At 52.0% G+C, this 22,533-nt stretch overlaps 1 protein-coding gene across 2 annotated transcripts in view; it reads right to left on the reverse strand.

Annotated features, from left to right (window-relative positions):
* Positions 1 to 22,533, reverse strand: part of STX1A (syntaxin 1A) — a 98,630-nt gene that overhangs the window by 19,559 nt on the left and 56,538 nt on the right. For both annotated transcript variants that reach the window (XM_030027547.1, XM_030027548.1), the window contains exons 4-5: positions 13,198 to 13,272; positions 9,496 to 9,569 (exon numbers count right to left, since the gene is read on the reverse strand). In XM_030027547.1, coding sequence (XP_029883407.1) covers positions 9,496 to 9,569; positions 13,198 to 13,272 — 149 coding nt within the window. The remainder of the gene's footprint in view (positions 1 to 9,495; positions 9,570 to 13,197; positions 13,273 to 22,533) is intronic.

Consider the following 22,533-nt stretch of genomic DNA (forward strand, 5'->3'; position numbering starts at 1 on the left):
TGATTCTTGAAGGAACATGGAGTTTCATGCAATATGGGCTGGAAAAAGCATTTTAAATGGCTTTCAGTCATTAAATAAAACTACCGGAATATTCAGAGTAAATAAAAAGCATATCAAAATGTACCTTGCATTTGAAAGAAACTCATTAAACAGAAAATATTGACTAAAGTTAGGAAATTGGGTTGTTTTACCTGGGGCCTGCAACTCTTCACTCCCCAAATGTGGGGAAAGCAGCCCAATTTGCTGAACCACCAAGCTGGATTTCCAAAGAGCTTATACAGCTCTGGGTACCCACTGGGGGCTTTGAAACCCCCACAAGCATCCACTGAAACCTGGGACCTTGGCCTTCAAAGTTTTTAATTAAGAGAAAGACATTTCTGAAGTGTTCATCCCATGGGGGAGCCTGTGGGGAATGCCAGCCTTCCTCCTGAGCCTGTCTGGGTTACAGGGGGAGCAGAGATCCCACTCCTGAGTTCCCACCAGATGGGTTTGTTTCAGTGTTTGAACTAGTCCAAGCAAGGTGAGTATTTCCACCGCACTGGCTAGATAAACCAAGCCTGAAAGCCACTAGAGCAAAAACTATTCTGAATAACAAGGACCGAAAGCACTGGCATTTGGTTGAATGTAAATAGCAGCTTTTGCTCTGTTATGAGCTCAAAATTTGATACGTATAGAAACACGGAAAATACTGTCGAGACATCTGGGATCCTGCATCACTGGCAATGTTTCTGAGCTGGGGATGCCCTTGGGAGCTGCGACTCCAAAGCCCCTGTATCTTTCTGCTGCTGGTGAGCTGACTGAGGCAGGGTGCTTTATTCAAACTGCTGCTGTGAAATGGGGACAGAGTGGTTTTAACGTAACGAATTTAGAACATGAAAGCAACCTTTCCTCATTGCAGAAGCAGCCCAGGATCAAGGCTGCCCTGGGACCACTTTGCTGGGGGCTTGTGGAGTTTGGGACAGCCACTGAGGGACGGACTGGTGCTCCCATGGAGGAGACCAGCACCATCAGCTGCCCCAGGACCATGCAGGACCAGTTCTGCCTGATGTGCTGGGGCATGTGCTCATATGAGCCTCCCTGCCTTGTTGGCTCCAACACAGCCCAGCCAGCTGGCCTGGGGTAAGACAAAGCCGTTCCTATGAAAGCTCCAGGTCCGATGAGGCTCTTCTGGCTGGAGATGACAACAGCAAAAACAGAATAAAAGCCCATAATCTTAATGCTCAGTAACTCCTAATTTACAACATGTTAACAAAGGCAGAATCGGTTCCTCATTCCTCCTTTTTACTCAGTGATTTGCTCACAGCAAAGTCCATACAAACTAGTGAAGCCCTTGTTGCAGAAATACTACACAAGGACCATGCTTAAAGTAACAGGCATATCTAAATCAGCCCTGCAGTTCAACTCATCCCAAATCCCACACACAAAACTAGGAAGGGAGGTGGGAGCGGGGCCAGGCTCTGGGGGAACACAGATGCATTGCCCAAGCACTTGGGGAGGAGCTGGGAGAGGCAGAGCTCGACTGCAGCAGCGTGAGGGGTGTGCAGGGCAGTAGGATGGGCTGCCCTAAGCACCAAAGAGCCTAAGGAAGGCTAAGGAAGCTGTGGTCCCACTGCTCAATGAGGCAGGAGCTCTAGTGACATGGGACACAGCAAAGGCTAAGGTTTCCATTTCTTCTTTTGTCTTGGTGATCACTGGTAATGTTTGTCCTTGGCCTTCTGGTGCCCTCTGAGCAGAGGCCAGTGGTGTGAAACACTACCCACGGAAAGGGATGTAGACTTTGGGCATGCTTAAGTCAACTGGAAATACACAAGTCCATGGAACCAGGTGGGGAGTAGCTAAGCATGCTGATGGAGCTGGCCAATGTCACTGCAAAGGGCCAAAGATGGCAGTGATCATGAGTGGTTCCAGAGAACTGGCAAAAAAAGGGAAACGCCACACATCTTCTGGGAGGAGGATCTGGGGAATCCATCACCCTCCCCTCAGTCACTGGGAAGGTCACTGAGTAAATCCTCCCAGAAGGACAAGAAGGTAATTGGAAACAGCCAGCATGGATTTACTGGGGGCAAATCATGCTGTGCCATCCTGATGGCCTTCTGTGAGGAGACAACTAGCTGTGCAGGTAAAAGAAGAGCAGAGAATGGTGCACACCCTGAGTTTAAGGCCTTTGACACAGACTCCCACCGCATCCTTATAGCCAATTTTGATAGGACACAAGTTGGATAAGGTTAGTGGAAAATGGTCTGGCCTGTCAGGTTGTGATCAGCGATACAAGTCCAAGCAGTGGCCAGTTCCTAATGGTAACCCCTCAGTGAGTGATGCTGGGTCTGAAAATACCATTAATCATCTTCACCAGTAACCCATGATGGTGGAGTGGAGTGCACTTTCAGCAGGTTTGCAGAAGACACCAAACTGGGGAGAGCGATAGAAGACAGGGCTGATATTCAGAGGGACCTCAACAGTCTGGAGAAAGGGGGGCTCCCATGAAGCTCAAAGGCAAATGCAGTGTCCTCCGCTGGGGACAGGATGCACATCACAGGACAGGCTGGGTGCCAGCTGGCCAGAAAGCATCTAGAGCTCCTGGAGTACTCATGGACGTCAGGCTGCCCAGGAGTCAGCAGTGAAGGTAAAACTCATCGTGGGCTGGGTGAGCAGGACAGCCAGTGGGCTGGGGACAGGGGTTGTTCACTTCCACCTAGCACTTGTGGGACCACAACTAAAAAGTGCCATGTTCTGCTTGGGGCTCCCCAAAACACATCATGTGGGAGTGAAGCCAGTTGAGGTCACCAAGATGTTCTGGGCTGGAGCACAGGACAAATGAGGACAGGCTGAGAGAAGCAGGGTTTCGTCAGCTGAAGGCAACAAAGCTGTCAGGGGGATCTTATTGCTGCCTACAATGACCCAGTGGGAGAATGAAGAAAAGGTGGAGCCAGACTCTTCTTGAAGGTGCACAGGGGCAGGACAAGAGACAATGGACCAAGCTGGGACACAGGGAATTCCAGTTAAATATTAAAGGGGAAAACATCATGATAAGGGTGGTCAAACACTGGACTGTAGCCCAGAGGACCCATGGACTGATGCCTATGGCATCTCCATCCTTCTAGACACCGAGAATGCAGCTGGACAGGCCATGAGCAACCTGATGCAACTGGCACTGCTCTGTGGCAGGAGCTGGGATCTCCTGAACTCACATTTCACCCATGTGCTGTGATCCCACGACAAGGAACAAACCTGAGTGCCAGATTTCTATTTGTGCCGTTGCTTGTCCCTGGATGGCTGGGAGTCCAAGGGGGACATCTGTGCTACAAACACAGTCAACGTCAGCTGCAATAGCTCCATTGCAATGCAGTGCCCCCACTGAGAATCTGTCCCATGGCACCAAAAATTCAAAATCACACCAGTAGCACACTGGGTACCAGGACAAAAGCAACGGCCAGGGATGTTTTCACACTAATGGTATGTTCCAGCCAGAAAACTGCCTTAACGCAAGGTCACCCCATGCTGTTCTCCATGTGACAGTGACAACAGTCGCATCGGTACAGTTCACCCATCAGGCACACACAGCCTGGCAGCGCTGCTTGCCACCCCTGACAGAGCTGTCAGCTCCTCTTACCCAAAGTGCGCCGTGACAAGCGAAGCCAACAATGCAACCCTTGGGACAACACTGGTCTGTGCCCAGCTCACCTCCCAGCCTTCAGTCCGTCCTGCACACACAAGCGTGCATGCTGGGCACGCGGTCCCAGCATGGGATTGGCATCCCTGGGAAGATGAACAGCTGCAGGAGCCCGGAGTCAGAGACCACCCAGGTCAGAAACGAAAGCCCCAAAGCGGAGCAGTGTGCTACATCGCCCATCTCAGCCTCCCAATGCAGGGGTTCCAAGCTACAGCCTCGAGTAGCTCCTCTCCCCTGATTTCCTGCAGACCCCAGAGAAATGTTAAGAAATGCCCGAATTATGAGAAAAAACTCCCACTTCCTTGACTGAGTGGTCCATGGCTGAGAGAGATGGGGTTGTTCAGCCTGGAGAAGGCTCTAGGGAGACCTTACTGCAGTTGTTCAATATATAAAGGTGGCTTGTAGGAAAGATGGAGAAAGACTTTTGACCAGGGCCTGCACTGACATGACAAGGGGCAATGGTTTTTAAACTGAACGAGGGTGGGGTTAGCTTGGACATAGGGAAGAAATGTTGTACGATGAGGGTGGTAAGACACTGGCAGAGGTTGCCCATTGAAGCTGTGGCTGTCCCATCCCTGGAAGTGTTCGAAGTCAGGTTGGACAGGGTTTTGAGCAACCTGATCTAGTGGAAGATCAGGCAGGGGGATTGGACTAGATGATCTTTGAAGGTCCCTTCTAACCCAAACCATTCCATGACTATGGTGGAGCAGAGCCCTGAGCCTCACTCTCCCACATGCCAGGATGATGTCTGAACCACAGACCTTCAAACATGGCGCAAATCTAAACCATGCTGAAATTCATGGCCCTGGGCTACACAGCACCAAGTTGTGGGCACCTCTAGTTTCCTCGGAGACTGCAGAAGTAATGCCTTTGCCTGGGAAACATGGGCACACCACAGCCAACACCAAGGACAGCCACCTTGGATTGCCACCTTCCTGCTCTCCCCCTCCCTGCCACTGTCACCCAGCACCTGCATTTGAGATGGCAAACAGCTCCTGAAGGGCACAGAGCAGAGCACAGCAGAGTGGAAAGCCCGGTGGGGGTTTCACAGCACTGCTGTCAGCACACAGCAATGTCTCTGGAGTGGTAAAGGAGAGTTTTTTTCCTGGGAAGAGATCTTCTGACTCTCCCCGACACTGCCCAGCTAGAGCAGAGCTCTGCCTGTGCCAGGATCCCTCTGGGGAGGGACAAGGAGAGCTAGCCTGCAGAGGGACTTGCTGCTGTCCTGCTTTGCTGTTGCACCTTCCTTTGCTTTGGCTTTGCTATGCCCATCAATTCTCCTTTCCACTTGCTCTAGAGACAAACCTTTCTCTTGCCCCAGTTTTGCAGAGGACTGTTTCCCCACTGCCTCAGGCTCAGCCGTGACAGCCTCTCAGCACTTGCGCAGGGCCGGGAGAATGCTGGGCTCCGAGCTGGAAGCTGCCTCTGCAGAGGTGATCAGTTAACGTCACCCGTGTATTGATTCAGCACTGACTGTGGCATGGGAGAGCAGACTACTCTAGTGGCTTCCCAGACTGAAAAGCAGATAAACTATAAACACCCAAATTCCTCTGGCTTCACTGTAGAGCGCTTAGAGAAAGCAGGATTTTTACTGAGCTGTACCTGTGTGTAGACCTCCTGCAAAAGCAACAGATCCATGCCTGGATCCCCACCCCTGGGTGCTGAAGAGCAATGCTGGCAGCTCCCGTTGCCTTTATCAGTTTAATTGTTTGGTAAAACACAACCATTGCTGCAGAACAAGACCTTGCTTCTCTGCTCTGAGACACCTCATTTTCCTCCACATCCTCCAGTACAACCAGTGAGGACAAGGCACTGGAGCTCGCCCTGCAGCGATGCAGACGCAGATTCCACTGCTGGAGCAATGACTGCATCTTGCCAGGTGCTCTCTCACCAAAAGACCACCAGAAGGTTGGCCAATGCGCAGTAAAAACTACACAGCAACCCTGCATGGTGGGGCAGAAGACAAAGCTTCAGCCCAGAGAAGGCTCATTTTAAGAAGCTACGATAATGAGACATCGCTCGTAGCCCTGCACCAACCATGCAGCCATCCTGTGGTGCCCTGGACCCAACATGCATGTCCTCAACACAGTCTCTGGCAATGCAGATGGTCTGCCTGGCCACACAGATGGTCTGCCTGGCCACCACAGTGTGCCTCGCCCCTGGGGAAATGTCTCCAGCCTGGCTGAGCTCTCACCGCACAAGCCCATGGCTGAGCCGGGACAGGCAAGGCTGCTTAAAACACACACATGAATCAAAGAACCTCAGCACCAGAGTGCTGCAACTGAGCTAGCAAAGCTTAGCATGAGACTGCACTGAACAGGAAGGCGATTTATTCAATTAAAAAAAATTAAAAATAAAGCTGGTTTCACTCCCTCCTGGATTCACTCATTTTCTTGTGCCCCAAACGACACATGGCCAGCAGCGCTTGTGTGTGACACGTCCTACAGGTCCCCCTCATCTCCTGGGCTCTTTGTTACTGGTGGCCACAGAGGTGTTTGGGATGCACCTTCTGTGCTCACCAGGAGCTGCCAGCTACACTGATCTTCCACCCCACTGACCTTTCCTGCCTCAGGGTCATTAGGCAGCACAGCTGATTTACAATTATGGAATGATTTAAATTGCATGGGACCTTCAGAGGTCCTCTAACTCCTGTCCTGGAGTAAGCTGCCAAATGGTTTTCCACCCTAAGCCTTCTTAGAAGCTGCATTTATCCATGCTGGCATCTCAGTGACTTTTTGGGTTAGGTGCCATCAACCCACGCCAGTTTTGTATCCCTTCTTCTGTCATTCCCTCTGCTGCTTCCATGTGTACACTTCCATTCAATTTATCTAACTGTTTCTCACCTCTCCCTACAGGAGACACACACTCGTGAGCAGCGGTCCCCAGACTCACCACTTTTGAAGCACAAAGTGAGAGGACAAAGAAATGCTTGTGACATTTCCTAAGCCATAAACATTTCAACAAGACCTCTGTACCAAGGACCAAGCAAATGAACACTGCAGAGCACAGAGAACAGTGCAGAGAACCACGCGTGGGAAGTTGGAGACAAGGGGACCTGTGGTCTGAGCAGGCACCTGCGGTCACCCCAGGGAGACCCCCATGACAGCCTGATGCACAGTACTTTGCAGGACAGGAGTGACTCTTTCAGCCTATACATGAGCCAGTGGCTTTAGTCCAGGTAGCTGTAGAGGGGGCAGTGCTAAAATCAGATCCCATGGCAGGGTGCAGCAGCACCCAGGAGTCAGCCATGGCTTAGGCACACAACTGTCAGTGGATGGCCTGATCCTGCCATCAGGACCTAATCACCCTTGTACAGCGGGGACAGGTTCACCCATCCTCAGCTCAGGTCTGCTGGAGCATCACCCTGGTGCCCCCAAAGGCAGCAGTACGGGAGGGAGAAGCCAGGTCAAACGCCACACTTGAGAAGGCCTCTATGGACATGCTTCCCCACTGCACCCATGGCCTGGGGCAACACCACAAAGCCAACACAACACCTCTCTAGAAAAGCCTTGGAGGGAGCTGCTCCATCAAGGGTGATACGCAGATGATGGGAGAAGCTCTCATCAAACAGTTCACGGAATCAAGCCTCTGATTTTCCTTCTGGCAGATGGAGGATCCGAAGCCATAAAACATCATGTTCTTTAACAATCACTTCCCCATGAGAATTAATGCACATTTTCAGCCCATTACTGAGTAGTATGGCCAAGTTATACCACCTCTAAATGAAACACTTGTTTGCTTTGTACACTTTCTGGAGATCAGTAATCTCCTCTGTCTAGTGCCTTTTCATCAAGCTAAACCAGTTCAGCTTTTAGAGCTCAGGCCATAGCTGACAACAGACAGACTCAATAAAAAAAATGCCATGGTCACACAACACAAGATGCCAACCCAGCACAAATTCACTTTTTTTTGGATCCACTTTCCTCTAAGACCTGGAGTTAATAAAGTGTTTGTGGGTACAATGTCAGGTGCCACCTACTCTCCCACTCCAGTCAGCACGACATCTTGCACATATGCTGGGGCCAAGGTGCCACGGCGTGCCTATGCCTGATCTGGATAAATTTGCACTGCTGGCTGATCCAACAGAGGCCACTAGAGCCATGGCCTTGGTCTCTCCTGTCTCCATCCTGACATACTCTGCAATCCTGGGATGTCCAAGACATAGCTCTGACTTCAGAAAATGACTAAAAAAACCCATGTCCTATTTTCACAAAGTACAGATTATTTAGGAACTGAAGCCCTGGTTTCAAAAGCAGCTGGAGGCCATAGGTAACCTTGTCTTATGAGACCTCAGGTCATCAGCGGTCAAATGCTTCTGAGTTAACCTGAGACCTGTGAAGATTTTGCAGGCTGTATGAGGGGTGTATGAAGCTCAGTTACCTCCCCTGTCCCCAGTTCCCCTCAGCATCCCTTCCCTTGGCACTCCCCTGGTGCTTTGCTCTGCCTTCCCGGGTCGTGCCTGCCTGCTGCTTCCCCAAGGAAATTTTCTTTTGGCACTTTCTGCCAAGTCACTGGCCTTGCCACAACCCCACTGACAGTTGGTGTTCTCAAAGTCTTCCCACTAGCACCCACCATGGACATCAGAGAGATGTTTGTGACCTGTCCTTGCTTTCCAGCTGCCTCAGGCCAGGACCCAAGCAATGCCCAGCAGGGACATCTGCAGCAGAGCTTCCCACTGCAATCAGCTGCTCCTGAGAGAGAAAAGCCTCACTACCAGACACTCCAAAACTTCCTTCATCAAATATTTCTAAGCTATTTCTTGACTTCGGGGGGGGGGGGGGGGAGTTAGAATTGTAGGATAATTCAGGCTGGAAGGGACTTCAGGAGGTCATGCAGCCCAACCTCCAGCTCAAAGCAGGGTCGGTGACTTCTAGTTTCTAGTGAGTGCTGTTGGACCCACAGACAAGCCCCATGTCCCTCAACCTCCATCTCTTGTAGAGCCAACATGCTCTGCCCCACCTTGGCTGCAGACAGAAGTGTGAACAGCACGACCATTCATCACAACTGAGCATAACGCAGCCTGAGGACCACACGGGCCAAGGAGAGGGAGGTGCACCCCATCTCTACCTCTACCCCTGGATAACTCTGCTAAGAAGCCCATCAAAAGAAGGTGCTAGTTATTGGTTGTTTCATGGGAACAAGAGGAAGAGTTGTGTCAGCCCTTCAAGGGTCTAACATTTCCTGGACTGCAAAGCCGGATCGATGCCCAGTGGAGGGGCAACCACAGCCCCAACAGGGAAGAACATTTCCAGCAGGCTGCAGGCCTGCACAGTACTCGCTGAAAGACCACCCGTCTTCTTAGATTAAGTGAAATTTTAGGTGAGTTACCCAGCTGCATCAGTAAGCCTTTGTCTCATTTATGAGCTGCTCAAGCATCCTTCCAGGCACTGCAGAAACACACAGAGACTTCAGGTTTCTGAACACATTGCAGGCAAATGTTCTCCCCCCAAAGCTGGCACTTCAGAGGGTATTTTTGTTCCAGTCAAAATCACCTTTAGTGAGATGCTTAACATGGATGTGCACAAACCCACCTACCTGTTCGTCCATGCAGACGCCCAGACTTGCACACAAGGATGAAGCTGATGCACACTGCCCTCCCCTCCACAGCTCCCTCTGCACCTACTTACGTCACGGGTCTTTCAGGCTGGCTTTTTCACTGATCTATTCGGAAATGTGCTGCATTACTTTGCCCAGTATTTGTACACCAGAGCTTGACTGCTCTAAAGCCAAGCAAGCCCTCCTCTCCCATCACCTCCCGGGACCCCACAACTGCCTCCAGCTGCTTCTCATCCTCCCCTCCCCAGTGCCACAGGGCAGAGACTCACCTGAGTTTTCCTTATCCGCAGGTCAGCAGATGACCTGTTCAGTCCTTCCTCTTGTTCAATACTCTGCTCAATACCTGGTTGGGGAAGAAGGACACAGATTATTTCATGCTGTTTAGAGAAGGAAAAGTGATTGTTTGGCAAAGGGACTGTAAAAGACTGAAGCCTGAGAATCGAGGAGCGTCTGGCACTGAGCAGTCCTGAGCTCCTGACTCTAGCCTGCAATTTAGCCTGGACTGGCAGCAAAGCCCTGTTTCATTACTGCAAAGCACTCAGTGCCTGGCCACTGGCCAAGACTTGGTGCTGTTGAGGGCAGTACCCATCACCCCCAGGCTGGTGAGTGAGGATTTCAATACAAAACTGATGTAATGCTCGGGTCTGATCTCCACACTTTCCAGTATTTAAACAAAATGGAGTGCTGTTGTCCCCTGCTAGGCAGGAGGAGGAAACCCAGAGCTAAAATGTCTCTGCAAAATACCAAAGCTCAAGACTTCTCCAGGGACCCTAAACATAGCAGGTCTGCCAGCTGCCCAGCCCTGCACAGGGAGGACCCACCAGGCTGGCGAGAGCACACTTCATCTTGCTGAACAGTCCTCTGCAGCAAAGCAGAGATTTGCCCTTTTAATTATGCCTAGTAGTGCAACTAAGTGGGATGAATTCCTCACTTGCCCAAAGACCATAAATCACAGCAGGGAGGAGCACTGCCCTGTTCAGCATCCCACCATGGTCTGGACAGGCAGAGGGCATGGGGTTGCAGTGCAGGAGGTCTGGCACAGAGCAAGGCAGTGCAAATCTGTTCCTCAAGACCAGGTCGGGACATGCTAATTCAAAAACTTAAATTCAGGGACTTAAAAAGCCTGGAAGAAAGCTCCCAACAGCAGGCTGGCCCAGTGTGCAGAGATACATGTCTCCATGTAGACCACCAGGTGTGAGCTGGTGGCATCCCTTGAGTTTGGCTGAAGACCCCATTCCCAATGCAGATGTTCCACAGCTCTCTGAGCCTGGCTGTCCCCAGCACCTTCCATGTAGGAGTAGGTCCCACGAGCCCAGCATGGGACAGGTTCCTCCTGCACCAGGGGCTTCCCATTCCCTGGAGCTGCCCAGTGGCTTCCCATCACCATCCAGTACAGCAGAGCAGAGTGCAGGACACCACCACCATGGTGGGCATCTGTGTTTCTGCTGCATGCTGGTTAGCACTGGTGGCCCCACAGTACCAACTTGCAGAGAGCAGCAGTACTGTAAGGAAGACTGTGGGCCTGGGGAACCCTTTGCAGTGCTGGCAGAGGGTGTCCAACAGCACAGCATGCTCCGGGGAAGTGCTGGAGAATGTTGGCACAAATTCTGCACTCCGTCCTATTCTCTCCTGGAATGAGCATCTGTATCTAGAGCTTATCTGAAAGGTCCCATCCTACACAGCCAGACGGCCATGGCACTTCTCCTGTGCACCCCCCCTGCTTGCGAGCACACTGGCTGCTGCCTGCCCAGCATATTTCATCAGCAATTGGTCTTCCTCCACACTTGTCATAAATTGTTCCCTGTTCCCAAGGAACAGTATTGGCAAACATTGTACATTTATGATAATTAATAAAATCACATTTTCCCAAGAAGCTGGTAATTAGAATTAGCCACTGCATGAGCAATGCCTGTCCTAAAGAAGTCAATTTGTTGTCAGCAGATGGTGTTTTTGATCAGTCTTAACTGTTTTCTTTCATTGATCATGCTGGCCATGAGGTGATTTGGGACAAAGCACAAGGACTAATCATCTGTTGCTCCAGGTAAATACGATACCAGTGAGTCTTTTCTGGAAGAAGGAAACAGGAATCAGAGCCTGTCCTGCAATCCTTCAGGCTCTCAAAGCCCCTTCAAAAACACAGAACAAAACACATACGGAAAAAGATTTTTGTTTTGCACAGGCTAAAAACCCTGTCCCCACCTGGACACCAGAGATCCCAGTATGGGCAGGGGGGGCTCTGGTCCATGGGAAGGGATCCCCTGGTCAATGAAATGGGCAAGCTGGCCCCTAGCTCTCCCTCTGGGGTCTAGCTGGGATCATACGTCAGGAGGACAGAGGGCAGCAAGGGGACAATGGAGGTACAAGTCTCCTTCTAGCATACACATGGGACATGGTCATGCCAGTGGTGACAAAAAACAGCTCCAGCTGTATCTAAGTCCTCCACGACTGCAGGGCTCCCACGAAACCCTGGGATTAGGGAGAATGTTGCTGCCATGGGGGAAGCACCAGCTCTTCTCCCACCTTTCAGACACGCCAGGTCTCAGCAACAATCTCAACCAAATCCCATGCTGATGTCGAAGACCACTGCAGGCAAATCTGAGCCATGCCAGGGTGACCTGTCTCCTGCCTCAAGATGCTGCCATGCTCACTGACACCCTGAATCCCCTGGGGTCCAGTCTTGGGCTTTTCGACTCATCCAAGTGCTCCAGCACAACCCCGGCCATCAGTGGGCTGACAGTCATGTTGTTGTCACTCCCTGCTTGTCAAAGAGATTGACTGACTCTTCCAATGGTGGAAACTAATGGTCACGATGGCCGCACTCTGTCCCTGCACTGCCCAAGGTGGAGGCATGCCAAGACAACAGGGAGTGCTGACGAGACAGGATAACCTTCCCCAAGCCCAACGGCCCCACCACCTGCCCCATAGAGCCCATGCCTGGAGACAGCAGTGCCTCCTGCACTACACTAGCAGTGTAGCCTGGACGGGCAGGAGGCATTGCTGCCTGGGGCAGCACCACCAGCAATGCAGCCTGCACTGGGGATGGAAAGGTAAGACCAGCCCAGCAAGAGCTGGATGGGGGCAGCAAGAAGCACAAGCCCCAGGGCAGCATGCCCCATGCCAACACACTGCCAGGAAGCTGGCAGCACCACCCAGCCCAGTCAGAGCCATACAGGGAAGAGGGACCATGGCTCTCCAGATGGGACCCCTTGGTGCTGCACCTGCCTAGGCTGCCTGTGCCAACCTGGCTCACTTGGGAAGAGCCAGCTCTTCATGGAGGCTTGCAAGTCCCACAGCAGCACCTCTTCAACCACTAAACCCTGGCAACCCAACCTTTAGCCATGCCATGGGTTTGCTCAGAGCCAGGGCTTGCTGGGAGACCCCAACACCTGCCAATGCTGGCAGCATGGGACTTGCTCACAGCCCACCAGGTGCTCGTGGGCCCATTCCTTCACCTCTATCCTGGGAACAGGGCACAAGTGGGCAAATTCACAGAGGGCAAATAAAACCAGCTAGAGGATGCTAGGGGGAAGGAAGGTGACACCCATCCCCGGGTGATCTGCAAAGCAACGGCAGATGCCACTTCTAGCTGTTCCTTCCCCCAGCTCGGCGACCCCTCCCAGTACCAGCTCAGGTTGCCAGTGAACACAAAGATGGGGTTGGGCTGTGCGTCTGTAACCTGCCCTTTCCTACCTAGAACAAACCACCCCAAAACTGTCTTGATCTGAGTCAAACACCAGCTGCTGCCAGCACAGGGTTGAGATGACAGCCAGGGCCCCACAGCAGTTCTGGTCATGGGGGGATTAGTGGTAAGTGCTGAGCACTGGGGGAATGGAGCAGGAGCCAGGGCAGCAATGCTGCCTGTCTGCTGCATTCCCAGCCCAGCATGGGAGCTGCAGTACCCACTGCCTGGGGCTGCAGGGCAGGAGCACAGCGGGCAGAGCCCCACAGCAGCATCACTGGCAAATACTCACTCTTTAGCTTGGAGCGCACTTTGTTCGCCGTCTTCTTTATGTCAGACATCAGCTCTTCCAGCTCTTCCTTCGTTTCTGGGGAGAAAGAAAAGAGCAAACAAACACAGACCTTAGAGCAGATTTTAATCTGCTGCCTGGCCCCATAGCATGTGGACACCAGAGCTGCGAGCACTCCCACCTCCAGACAGGGAGCACTTCCACCCCACGTACCCCATTGGATTCTCCTCACAGTCCTGAGCCGGGAAATAACCCTGCTGCTAGTCAGGCAAGCAGGGAGCCGGGGAGCCGTTCTGCAGGACCCCCTGCCCTAACCTGCCCCATATGCAGCACTCTGCAGAAAGTGCAAGGGAAGGGATACACAATGCACAGTGCTGGTTCCTGTAGTGGAGAGAAAACCACTGCTGGACACCAAAAACCTTCTGCTCACCAAGGGCTGATCTCCCAAGCCCCTGCCATGACAGCCAGCCCTCCCCAGGGTGTTAACCAAAGGTCACGTCTTCCACCAGCACCCCCTGACTAACAGTCAGTGTGTGTGTGTTCATGCCCCAGCCTGAATTTGCTGCTTTTGGCAGAAAAGTGGGGGCTGAAGTGGCCAGAAACCCCCTCAGTGCCACAGCCCACATCTCAGGAATGACTCTGAGCAGCCCAGCAGTGACGGGAGGGGTGTAAAGCAATTCTTGTATTTCAATGTGCAGGGGCAGAGGAGGTGCAAATAAAAACAAGAATAAGCAAGTCCCTTCCTCCCTGGCCCCACAGGCATCCCACACATGCCTGTGTGACCTGCACACGGCTCCCACCAGGAGAAGAGCCCTGCCGAGCACAGAGCCTGTCGGCGAGTATCAGCATCTCCCAGAGTCGCCTCTCCAAGACTGTGAGGGCTTTCACAAGAGTTTCCCAGGCTGTAAGGACTATTGACTCGGCTAGAGAGGAGGAAACTACAGCATATGCCACACTCGAGAGATGTAAATCAGCTGGGGAAGTTAGAAGCCCTGCCTGAACGATGTGATCTCGCATGGGGCTATCTGCCCTCACTCCCATGTGCAAACACCAGGAATCAGCTGAGATCACCACCACTGACAGCACAATCATTGTAACATCTCTGGGCACTCATGTCTTGCAAGAGTCTTCTCTGCATTACAGCAGTATCTCCAAGCCCCAAGCTGTGCTCGGCAAGCCTGGATCGGAGTGAAGCTCCTTTATCAGCCCTGCAGAGGGCCGATATTGGTGAGGGATATTGGTGGGTGACATCTGGGACATCAGCCGGCAATGTGGGCTTGCAGCCCAGAAAGCCAGGTGGCTCCTGGGCTGCATCACCAGCAGTGTGGCCAGCAGGTCGAGGGAGGGGATGCTCCCCCTCTGCTCCGCTCTCCTCAGACCCCCCCAGAGCACTGCAACCAGCTCTGGGGTCCCCAGCACAACACACATGTGGACCTGCTAGAGCAGGTCCAGAGGAGGCCACCAAAACGGTCCGAGGGCTGGGACGCCTCTGCTATGCAGAAAAGCTGAGAGAGTTGGGGCTGTGCAGCCTGGAGAACAGACGGCTCTGGGGAGACCTTACTGCAGCCACTCAGTACTTAAAGGGGGCTTATAGGAAAGAGGGAGAGAGACTTTTGACCAGGGCCTGCACCAACAGGACAAGGGGCAACAGTTTTAAACTGAACGAGGGTGGGGTTAGCTTGGACATAAGGAAGAAATGTTGTACGACGAGGGTGGTAAGACCCTGGCAGAGGTCACCCAAAGAAGCTGTGGCTGCCCCATCCCTGGAAGTGTTTGAGGTCAGGTTGGTCGAGGCTTTGAGCAACCCGATCTAGTGGGAGATGTCCCTGCCCATGGCAGGGGGGTTGGACTAGATGATCTCTGAAGGTCCCGTCTAACCCAAACCACTCTGTGAGTCTGTGATCTCAGCCAGGTTCCTATCCCAGAAACCAGAGTGTCCTCGATGGACCTGAGATGTGCAGGTGTGCCCCTCGCCACCCTGTGCTTCAGAAACTGCCGGACCCCCTGAGCACAGCAGCAGGGCTGGAATGGGGGCCACAGCACATGTGCCCAGCACGCAGGTACCCAGCTGTGCTCTGCCTGCACAGCCCTTCATGCTGTGCACCTGCAAAAAGGCTAGGTGGTACGAAACTCCTTGTGTTTACCCATGGGCTTGTGGCAGCCCAGCTGGCTTGCCAAGGACATAACCGTGCCCCAACTATGGGACCAGCCAAGCCCAAAACTCAGCAGTAACACCACCACGTTGCAGTATCTCAAAATCCAGATACTAAAGAAAGTACAAAGCACCTCCCATTCAAATATGATTTCTCAGAAATGCTGCCACCCTAATGCTCCCTCTTGATTTTGATGAGATCAAGACTTACTTAACTAAATAAAACTTTGTTTAATAGACTCCACACACATTAACTGAGTCATTTCAATGGCTGTGGTAGCTCTGATGCTGTATGCTCTCAGCTGCCAGTCACAGGCATAATTAGAAAATCACGATGATGGGAATGTGCTGCGGAAAGGTCATATTCTGTCGACGGTTGTACACATTTTTGACTCAGAGCTAAGATCTTTAGTACTATTGGGAAAAGGAGAAAATGAACACGTCTGCGAATACATCCACCCCAGGCAAGCCAAGCCAGCAGCCTCACCAGGGGAAAGTGGTACAATTATGTATTTGCTAGAGAAGAAGCACAAATGCAGGGAAAGGAGGAGGACATTTTCAGTTGCAGTTCTCATTTAAGTGACTAATTATTTTTTTTTCCCATTCTTGAAAGACCTTCTATTTAATAAAGAAACAAACCAGCCTGGGCTGAGTAACTCCCTGCACCTGGACGGGCTGGGACAAGCTGACAGGGAAGCGGACAAAAACCCAGGAGTGTGGGAGACAACAGGCTGCCACGAAGATGGGGACAGTCCAAGAGCTGGGCTTGTTCACCTGGGAAGGGAAAGATGAAGGGGGTTCCTACTGCTGCCTACGACTCCCCAGCAGGAAGGTGGAGAGAAGCTGGAGCCAGACCTCCTGCTGGTCCTTGGGGGTGACCTTCAGCTGCTTGCTGAAGCTTGGATGTGCACAGGGACAGGACAAGCAGTGATGGACCAAGCTGGGACACACAAAATTCAAATTAGGTATTAGGAAAAAAAATTGTCATCATGAAGGCAGCCAAACACTGGAGCCAGAGAGGTTGTGGGAATTCCATCCTTAAGGATATTCAGAATGTGGCTGGGTGAAGGCCTGAGCAACCTGATCTAATGGAGCTGCTGGAGGGTACTGGACCAGGGACCTCCAAGGTCCTTTCCCACCCATATCCACCTTTGATCTTATAAAACAATTTCACATAACTCGCTGCTATGTACTTTCCCTTCTCCCTGTCAATTCAGGCTGAGGGATACGCTGCAGTGATGCTATCACTGGGGAAACACGCGGTGAGCGTGGGTGAGCATTGCCCCGAGCTGGCCACTCAGGAAGGGGACAGGACCACACGGATGGATGGAGGGACACAGGACATCAGCAGCTATGGTGCCTTCCCTTAAAATATTTCCAACTGAGCAGCAGGGAGAAAACACTCCTTCTGGCTGGCTTTGAGTCACAGGACGTGTGAGGATTACTTGGTGACCTGGCAGGCACAGGCTTCCCAGACAAATTATTTTCACATCCATGGCGTCTGTTTAAGTAACTCACTCAAATCTATTTAACCATTCATGGCGAGTAACATTCAGCAACAGGAAGCTGAAGTACCACAACATCACCGCCGCTACAGCTGGAGTCACCCCAGCAAGCAGAGCAGCGCTAAAGGGCAAGACGTGATGTTTAAGAGGACGGGCCAGGGTCCCCACATCCTACAGCCAACCTGGGATGTCTGCTCCATTCCTGCTGGCACTAAGCACAGCAGGGGAGCAGGGATGCCCCCATGGCCACCAGCACATGCGTGGGGCTGTGTCCCCAGTCCCCCCTGGGAGGGGGGAGGAGGCTTTGGTCCAGGGTCAAGCCTTACATCCCTGAGAAGCCCCAGGTCTGCTGTGACCTGCCCTGGAGGGGAGCACAGGCAGCACAGGGGAGGCAGGGGTGCAGGAAGCAGTGGGAGCTCTTTCTCCTCCCTCTGCCAACAGCAAACGGGGCACCTTGGCAAATGCCCAGCCGAGGCTGGTAACACCACTCAGCTCCAGCACAGCTTCAGCTGCTTGGGAAAGAGGAAAAACTGATACCCTCATGCTTCCCTTCCCCGCAGCTCTCTGAGGTCCCAAAAGCATCCCCCATGCAACAGGGAAGGGGACAAACACAAGGAACCGGTGCCCAGAGCTGCCACGTAGGATGCTCCTCAGGGCTGGGGCAGAGGGGCACTCCTGCCTGCAGCCAAACACTCAGCATTGCTGTTCACCACTGTCAATAAAGGAGGAGGGAAAAAGTCTCCAAACCGGCCAGCAGCGAGCAGGAGGACAGCAGCAGGCAGGCAGGCAGGCAGCAGACCTCCACCCTTCACAGTTAACTGCAGGCGACTGACACCTGCCCACTGCAGCACGCCTGAGCACCACTGTGACGGTGACTTTGCACACACTACAGTTCTCAGCCATCAAAGTTTCCTCACTCACTTGTTGTTCGGATTAATAAACCTTCACCTCTTTGCGACCTGCAATTCTTCACTGACACCAACCAACCAATGTAATAAATAAAAGTACAATTTCAAACTAATTCATAACTGAGTTACCTGACAAAGCTGTGAAGAAGGATCTTTTTGGCAAAGAGTTAGCTCTTTCAATCCTGACCACAGTTCTTCCAAGGAAATTATACACCTTTCTTGCCTTAAAAATTTTCTTATGTCTCTCGCAGGTTACCATTGATGTGCCTGTTTATCTTGGCACTTAAATTTACAAAATGTAGGGTATTTTTTAAAGGCAAATGCAAAGAGGAAGCACAGGCCTGGCAGCCCCACAAGCTACCTGATCTCTGGGAGCAAACCATACGGAATCCTTCCTAGGGATCTACGGAACTGGTTGAAACATTTTCCATAGTGTTTCATGGCCTTAAAGTAATAAAAATGAAACCTGTTTTAAAAACCACCAGGGAGGAGATTGGGTAGAAAGGCTGTTCCAGCCCCAAGCTGGGAACTACTGACCACTCAGCCTCACCTCCGCACCTGGTAAGGTCACGAAGCAGATCCTCCTGGAAGACGTGTCAAAACATATGTGTGACAGGGAGGTGATGACAGACAGCCAACACGGCTTCACCAAGGGCAAACTGTGCCTGACTAAGCTGGTGGTCTTCTACAATGGAGTGACTGCATCAGTGGACAACAGAAGAACTACAAATGTCATCTACCTGGGAAGGGCTGGCATCCAGAGGGACCATTTGTGCCCCCGAGAAAGAAATTGTTAGCAGGAGCAGCACAGGATTATTAACAAGAGGCGATGGAGCAAGGTCTGGCTGCAAGTCCTGGGGGGCCATGCTGCAGATTTCAGCCGCCAAGGAAAGAAGAGGGTGGATCCACAGAGCTGGACCTGGAGCCGACCTTGCGTTCTCTCTCCTTTTATTTTTAACGCACACCTCCCCGCAACTCCCACAGGCAGGAGGCAGTGCTCCAAACAGGGACGTGGCAGACAGGCAGGCAGGAGAGGGGGGTTTCAGCCAGCTGGGGAGGACGATGGCATGGCACAAATGCACGGATATTGCTGGAGAAAAGCACCTGAAAACGGCTGCCAGAGAGGAGCAATGGGCATGGGAGGAAAGGGCCCAGCAAAACCATTTGAGCATTTCTGCAAGCTGGAGACAAGCGAAAGTGGGTCTGGTCCTGCACCTGTGCCTCTCCCATTGGCATGGGTTGGGAAACAGCTCCTTACTCAAAAATGAGGTATGATGAGAAACAAAAGGTAGACATGAAATAAAGAGCAATTCTTCAAACCCTGGAAGGATTATTCTCAATTAACACTCATTTGAGCAAGGCAAGCCTTTAGATCCAACGGGAAGGTCACCAGAAACATGACCATCACTTTGTACCCTTGCTTTATTGCAAGTAACAGTCAAGGCTTCGGTCCTACAAACACCTCTGTGGCCACTCAGACTTAAGACAACTAGTCCCACCACACAAGGTCCGTGCTGGGTGGCAAAGGAGGACCTCCAGGTCCAAACTGGCCGCCTTCTCCTGTCACCAGTCCAGAGAAGTCCCTCTCACGCTGGGGTCGCTTCTGCCAGCACTGAAATCTGCCAGGCCTGGACACCATCCCGCAAGCACAGTAGCCTTGCCAAACCTCTCCCCACAGCGCCTGAACCCACGATTTGGGCAGTGTCCACCCTAGCATCTCAAGGCACTCTTCCACCACGTAACTGCAAAATAAAACATCAGGCGAGCACTGTCTGGTAGGGAACGGGGAGAAGATCTGTCAACAGATAAGTGGTCCCTCCTAGCCCAATTAGAGCCCAGCAACGGCTACAGTCACCAAAAATCAATAACTATTGGAAATTCTGCTAACTGGCTGTATGAAATGTTGACAGCAGAGTCCCATCCTCCCAAAATCACCCAGCCATATCTTTCTTTACGGCCAGTAATACCAAGCGTGTGGAGTTCCTCCAGAGACAGCAACCCTGACCCGAACCATCCGGGTCCACCCAGTCACCAACCCCCCATGCCCCTCCAGACCACCATGTCCCCTCGAAACCCCCTCTCCTGGCCCAGGCTGGCATCTCACAGCAGCCTGCAGTGCCTTGGCATCGTCTCACTGCTTCAGCAACCGGGAGCAAGTGCAGGGAACTGAGTCTTGCTGGAAACAAGGCACTCTGGGACCAGGAACTGCCACATGCCACTTCCACGGCTTGCTCAACATCTTGATCAACACAGACAGTGGGATTGAGTGCACCCTCAGCAAGTTCGCAGGTGACACCAAGCTGAGTGGTGCAGTCGATACGCTGGAGGGAAGGGGTGGCATCCAGAGGGACCTGGACAGGCTGGAGGAGTGGGCCCATGTGAACCTCAAGAAGTTCAACCAGGCCAAGTGCAAGGTCCTGCACCTGGCTCAGGGCAATCCCCAGGACCAACACAGACTGGGGCATGGATGGATGGATGGATGGATGGAGGGCAGCCCTGCAGAGAAGGACTTTCCAGACTTTCCAGCTGAAGTCCCGTTTGCCAAAAGAGATCTGGGACATCAATGACCTCTAAGCAGTCCTTCAGTTCCCAAAGGCTGATGTTACTTCTTGGAAACAGAGCTCAGAGTCTGACATTGCAACTTATTTATTCAAGCTAAGTAAAACAAGAAGAAAAATATTAGACGCTTGGTTTGCAAGGCACTGACTCAACCCTTTCCTAATTTTCTAGAATTTTTTTCAACTCTGACCAATGCAACCATTTGCAGCAAGTATGACAGAATGGGGGAGCACACAGAAGGTTGAGCAGGAGAGATCTGCGTGACTGCTGCCCCAAGCAGAGCCAGGATTGTCCCTTCCATGCAGAATCAACACAAGGAGCTCCAGCTGCTTGCTGAGCTGCAGAAATAGGACACAGCGATGCTGCCCATCTGCCTTCACCAGGAGCGAGAGCACGGGAGGCATCCGGTACCATCGTGAGAGGCCAGCAGCCCTGGGATTTTTAACTTCCAGCATGCCAGGAGGGACAAATCCTGCTTGAGATGCAGCAAGGAGAGATGCTGCCAGGGTTCAATGTCAGTGCAAAATGTCACAAGGCTTTTACACAGGAGCAGAACAGAGATGATGCACAGAAGTGTCTGAAAAGCTCTTACAGGTCCCCTGGGACTAAAGGCGCTCCCCGAAATGCCTTGTCTGTACCATCTGGCTGTGTTTGGAGGTCATCCGCAATGGATTAAAACTGTAGCTTTTGACTTTTTAAGACATTAAAAAAGGAAGCAGGTGAGATGTTTAACTGATGTTTCTATTACATATTTTTAGGAAATTAAAAGCTGGTTATCGGTAACACCAGTGGGACTGTGCTTATAAAATGCCCTTTTATATTAGCAATGATGGATCCTGTTTCACACATCCTGGAAACCGAGCATGGTCCTTGCAGGCTGCTGGTCCAGCCAGGCAAAGGCGCTGAGCTGCAGTCACTGAGAAGTGTGGAGTCCGAGTCCACTGGCCAGACACTGGGAGTTTTGCACCAAGAACTGGGCTTGCAATGGTGGAGTGGCCATGGGCAGCCTTGCACCCAGGAGCGCAGCATGCAAAGCCCTTTCACAGCCTGTTGATGAGCTGGCCAATGGCTGAGCTACCCCCTAGGGTGTTCTCATCCTGGTTGTCCTCCTCTGACTGCTCTTGCTGATCTGGGCTGGCCTCAGAGCTGGGAGGCAAATCTCAGGATGAAAGGAGAGCCATGCTATGCATTAACTGTTTCTCATCCAGCCACACTTGTTGGTTGCTTATAATCCAGCAGCACAAATGATGGGATCAAAGTTTGCTCACAACAAAGCATTTTGGTTTGGGGATGAACCTGTGCAAAAGGCGGAGGATACAGAGACGGTGCAGCGCAGTGGCTCATTCCAGTTTCTCTTGTTTCGGAGAAAGTGTTGAGATTTCATTTTTTTCCAATTACTCACACTAAAACAACAGTTTGCAGATGGTGATGAAGAGCTAGGCATGAAGAGGAGCCTTGTAAATGCCATAAACCTGCCTGGATATTCGTGTGAGCTCAAATCCAACTTGTGCAACAACATGCCTCCCAAGATCTGCTGCCTGTTCTGCCTGCAGCGGGCTCATGGAGCCACCTGCTATCACAGCCATGGAAGGAACAGTTTGCATTCAGCAGCCAACCTAGTAGGACCTGCAGCTTGCCTCCGGCATCCCCAGCCTGTCATGTCCCACACTGGTACTCCAGCTTACAGCTCCACTGGAGCTGCTGTTTGGAAAGCAGGAGGTCGCTGAGATGATGGGAAAGAGCAACTGCTCAAAGCAGGGGGAGTTTAGGAGATCTTTTAATTAATTTTTCAGCAATAATTACATACCCTGAGTTACGATGAAAGCTGGAGAGTGTAGCTCTGTTTGCACAGCTATGAGGTCCTGCTAATACGTGGCTCAAAGCAGGCAAATGGCCCAATGAAAGCACAGTAGTTTTGCACAGGACCGATCCAGTGGGCACTGCGCGGGCGAGGGCAGGCGGCTGCAGCCAGTAGCCCTGGGGACTCATCCTGGCCTATGACAGAGCTGCCTCCACAAAGGGCACCCAATTAAGATAGCAAAATTTATGTGAATGAACGGCTTTGGATGGCTGCTCCCACCAGCTGCAAATGTACCCATTTGTCAGAGATCTCCAGCCCTGGCTGTTTTACAGTATCACCCGCAAGGTTTTGGGGTGCCCACCACTCCAGAAGCAATTAGCTGGCTGATGAGCAAATCACTCCTTCCCTTACCAT

The sequence above is a fragment of the Aquila chrysaetos genome, chromosome 10 (assembly GCF_900496995.4).
Source record: "Aquila chrysaetos chrysaetos chromosome 10, bAquChr1.4, whole genome shotgun sequence".
NCBI classification, from domain to species: Eukaryota; Metazoa; Chordata; class Aves; order Accipitriformes; family Accipitridae; genus Aquila; species Aquila chrysaetos.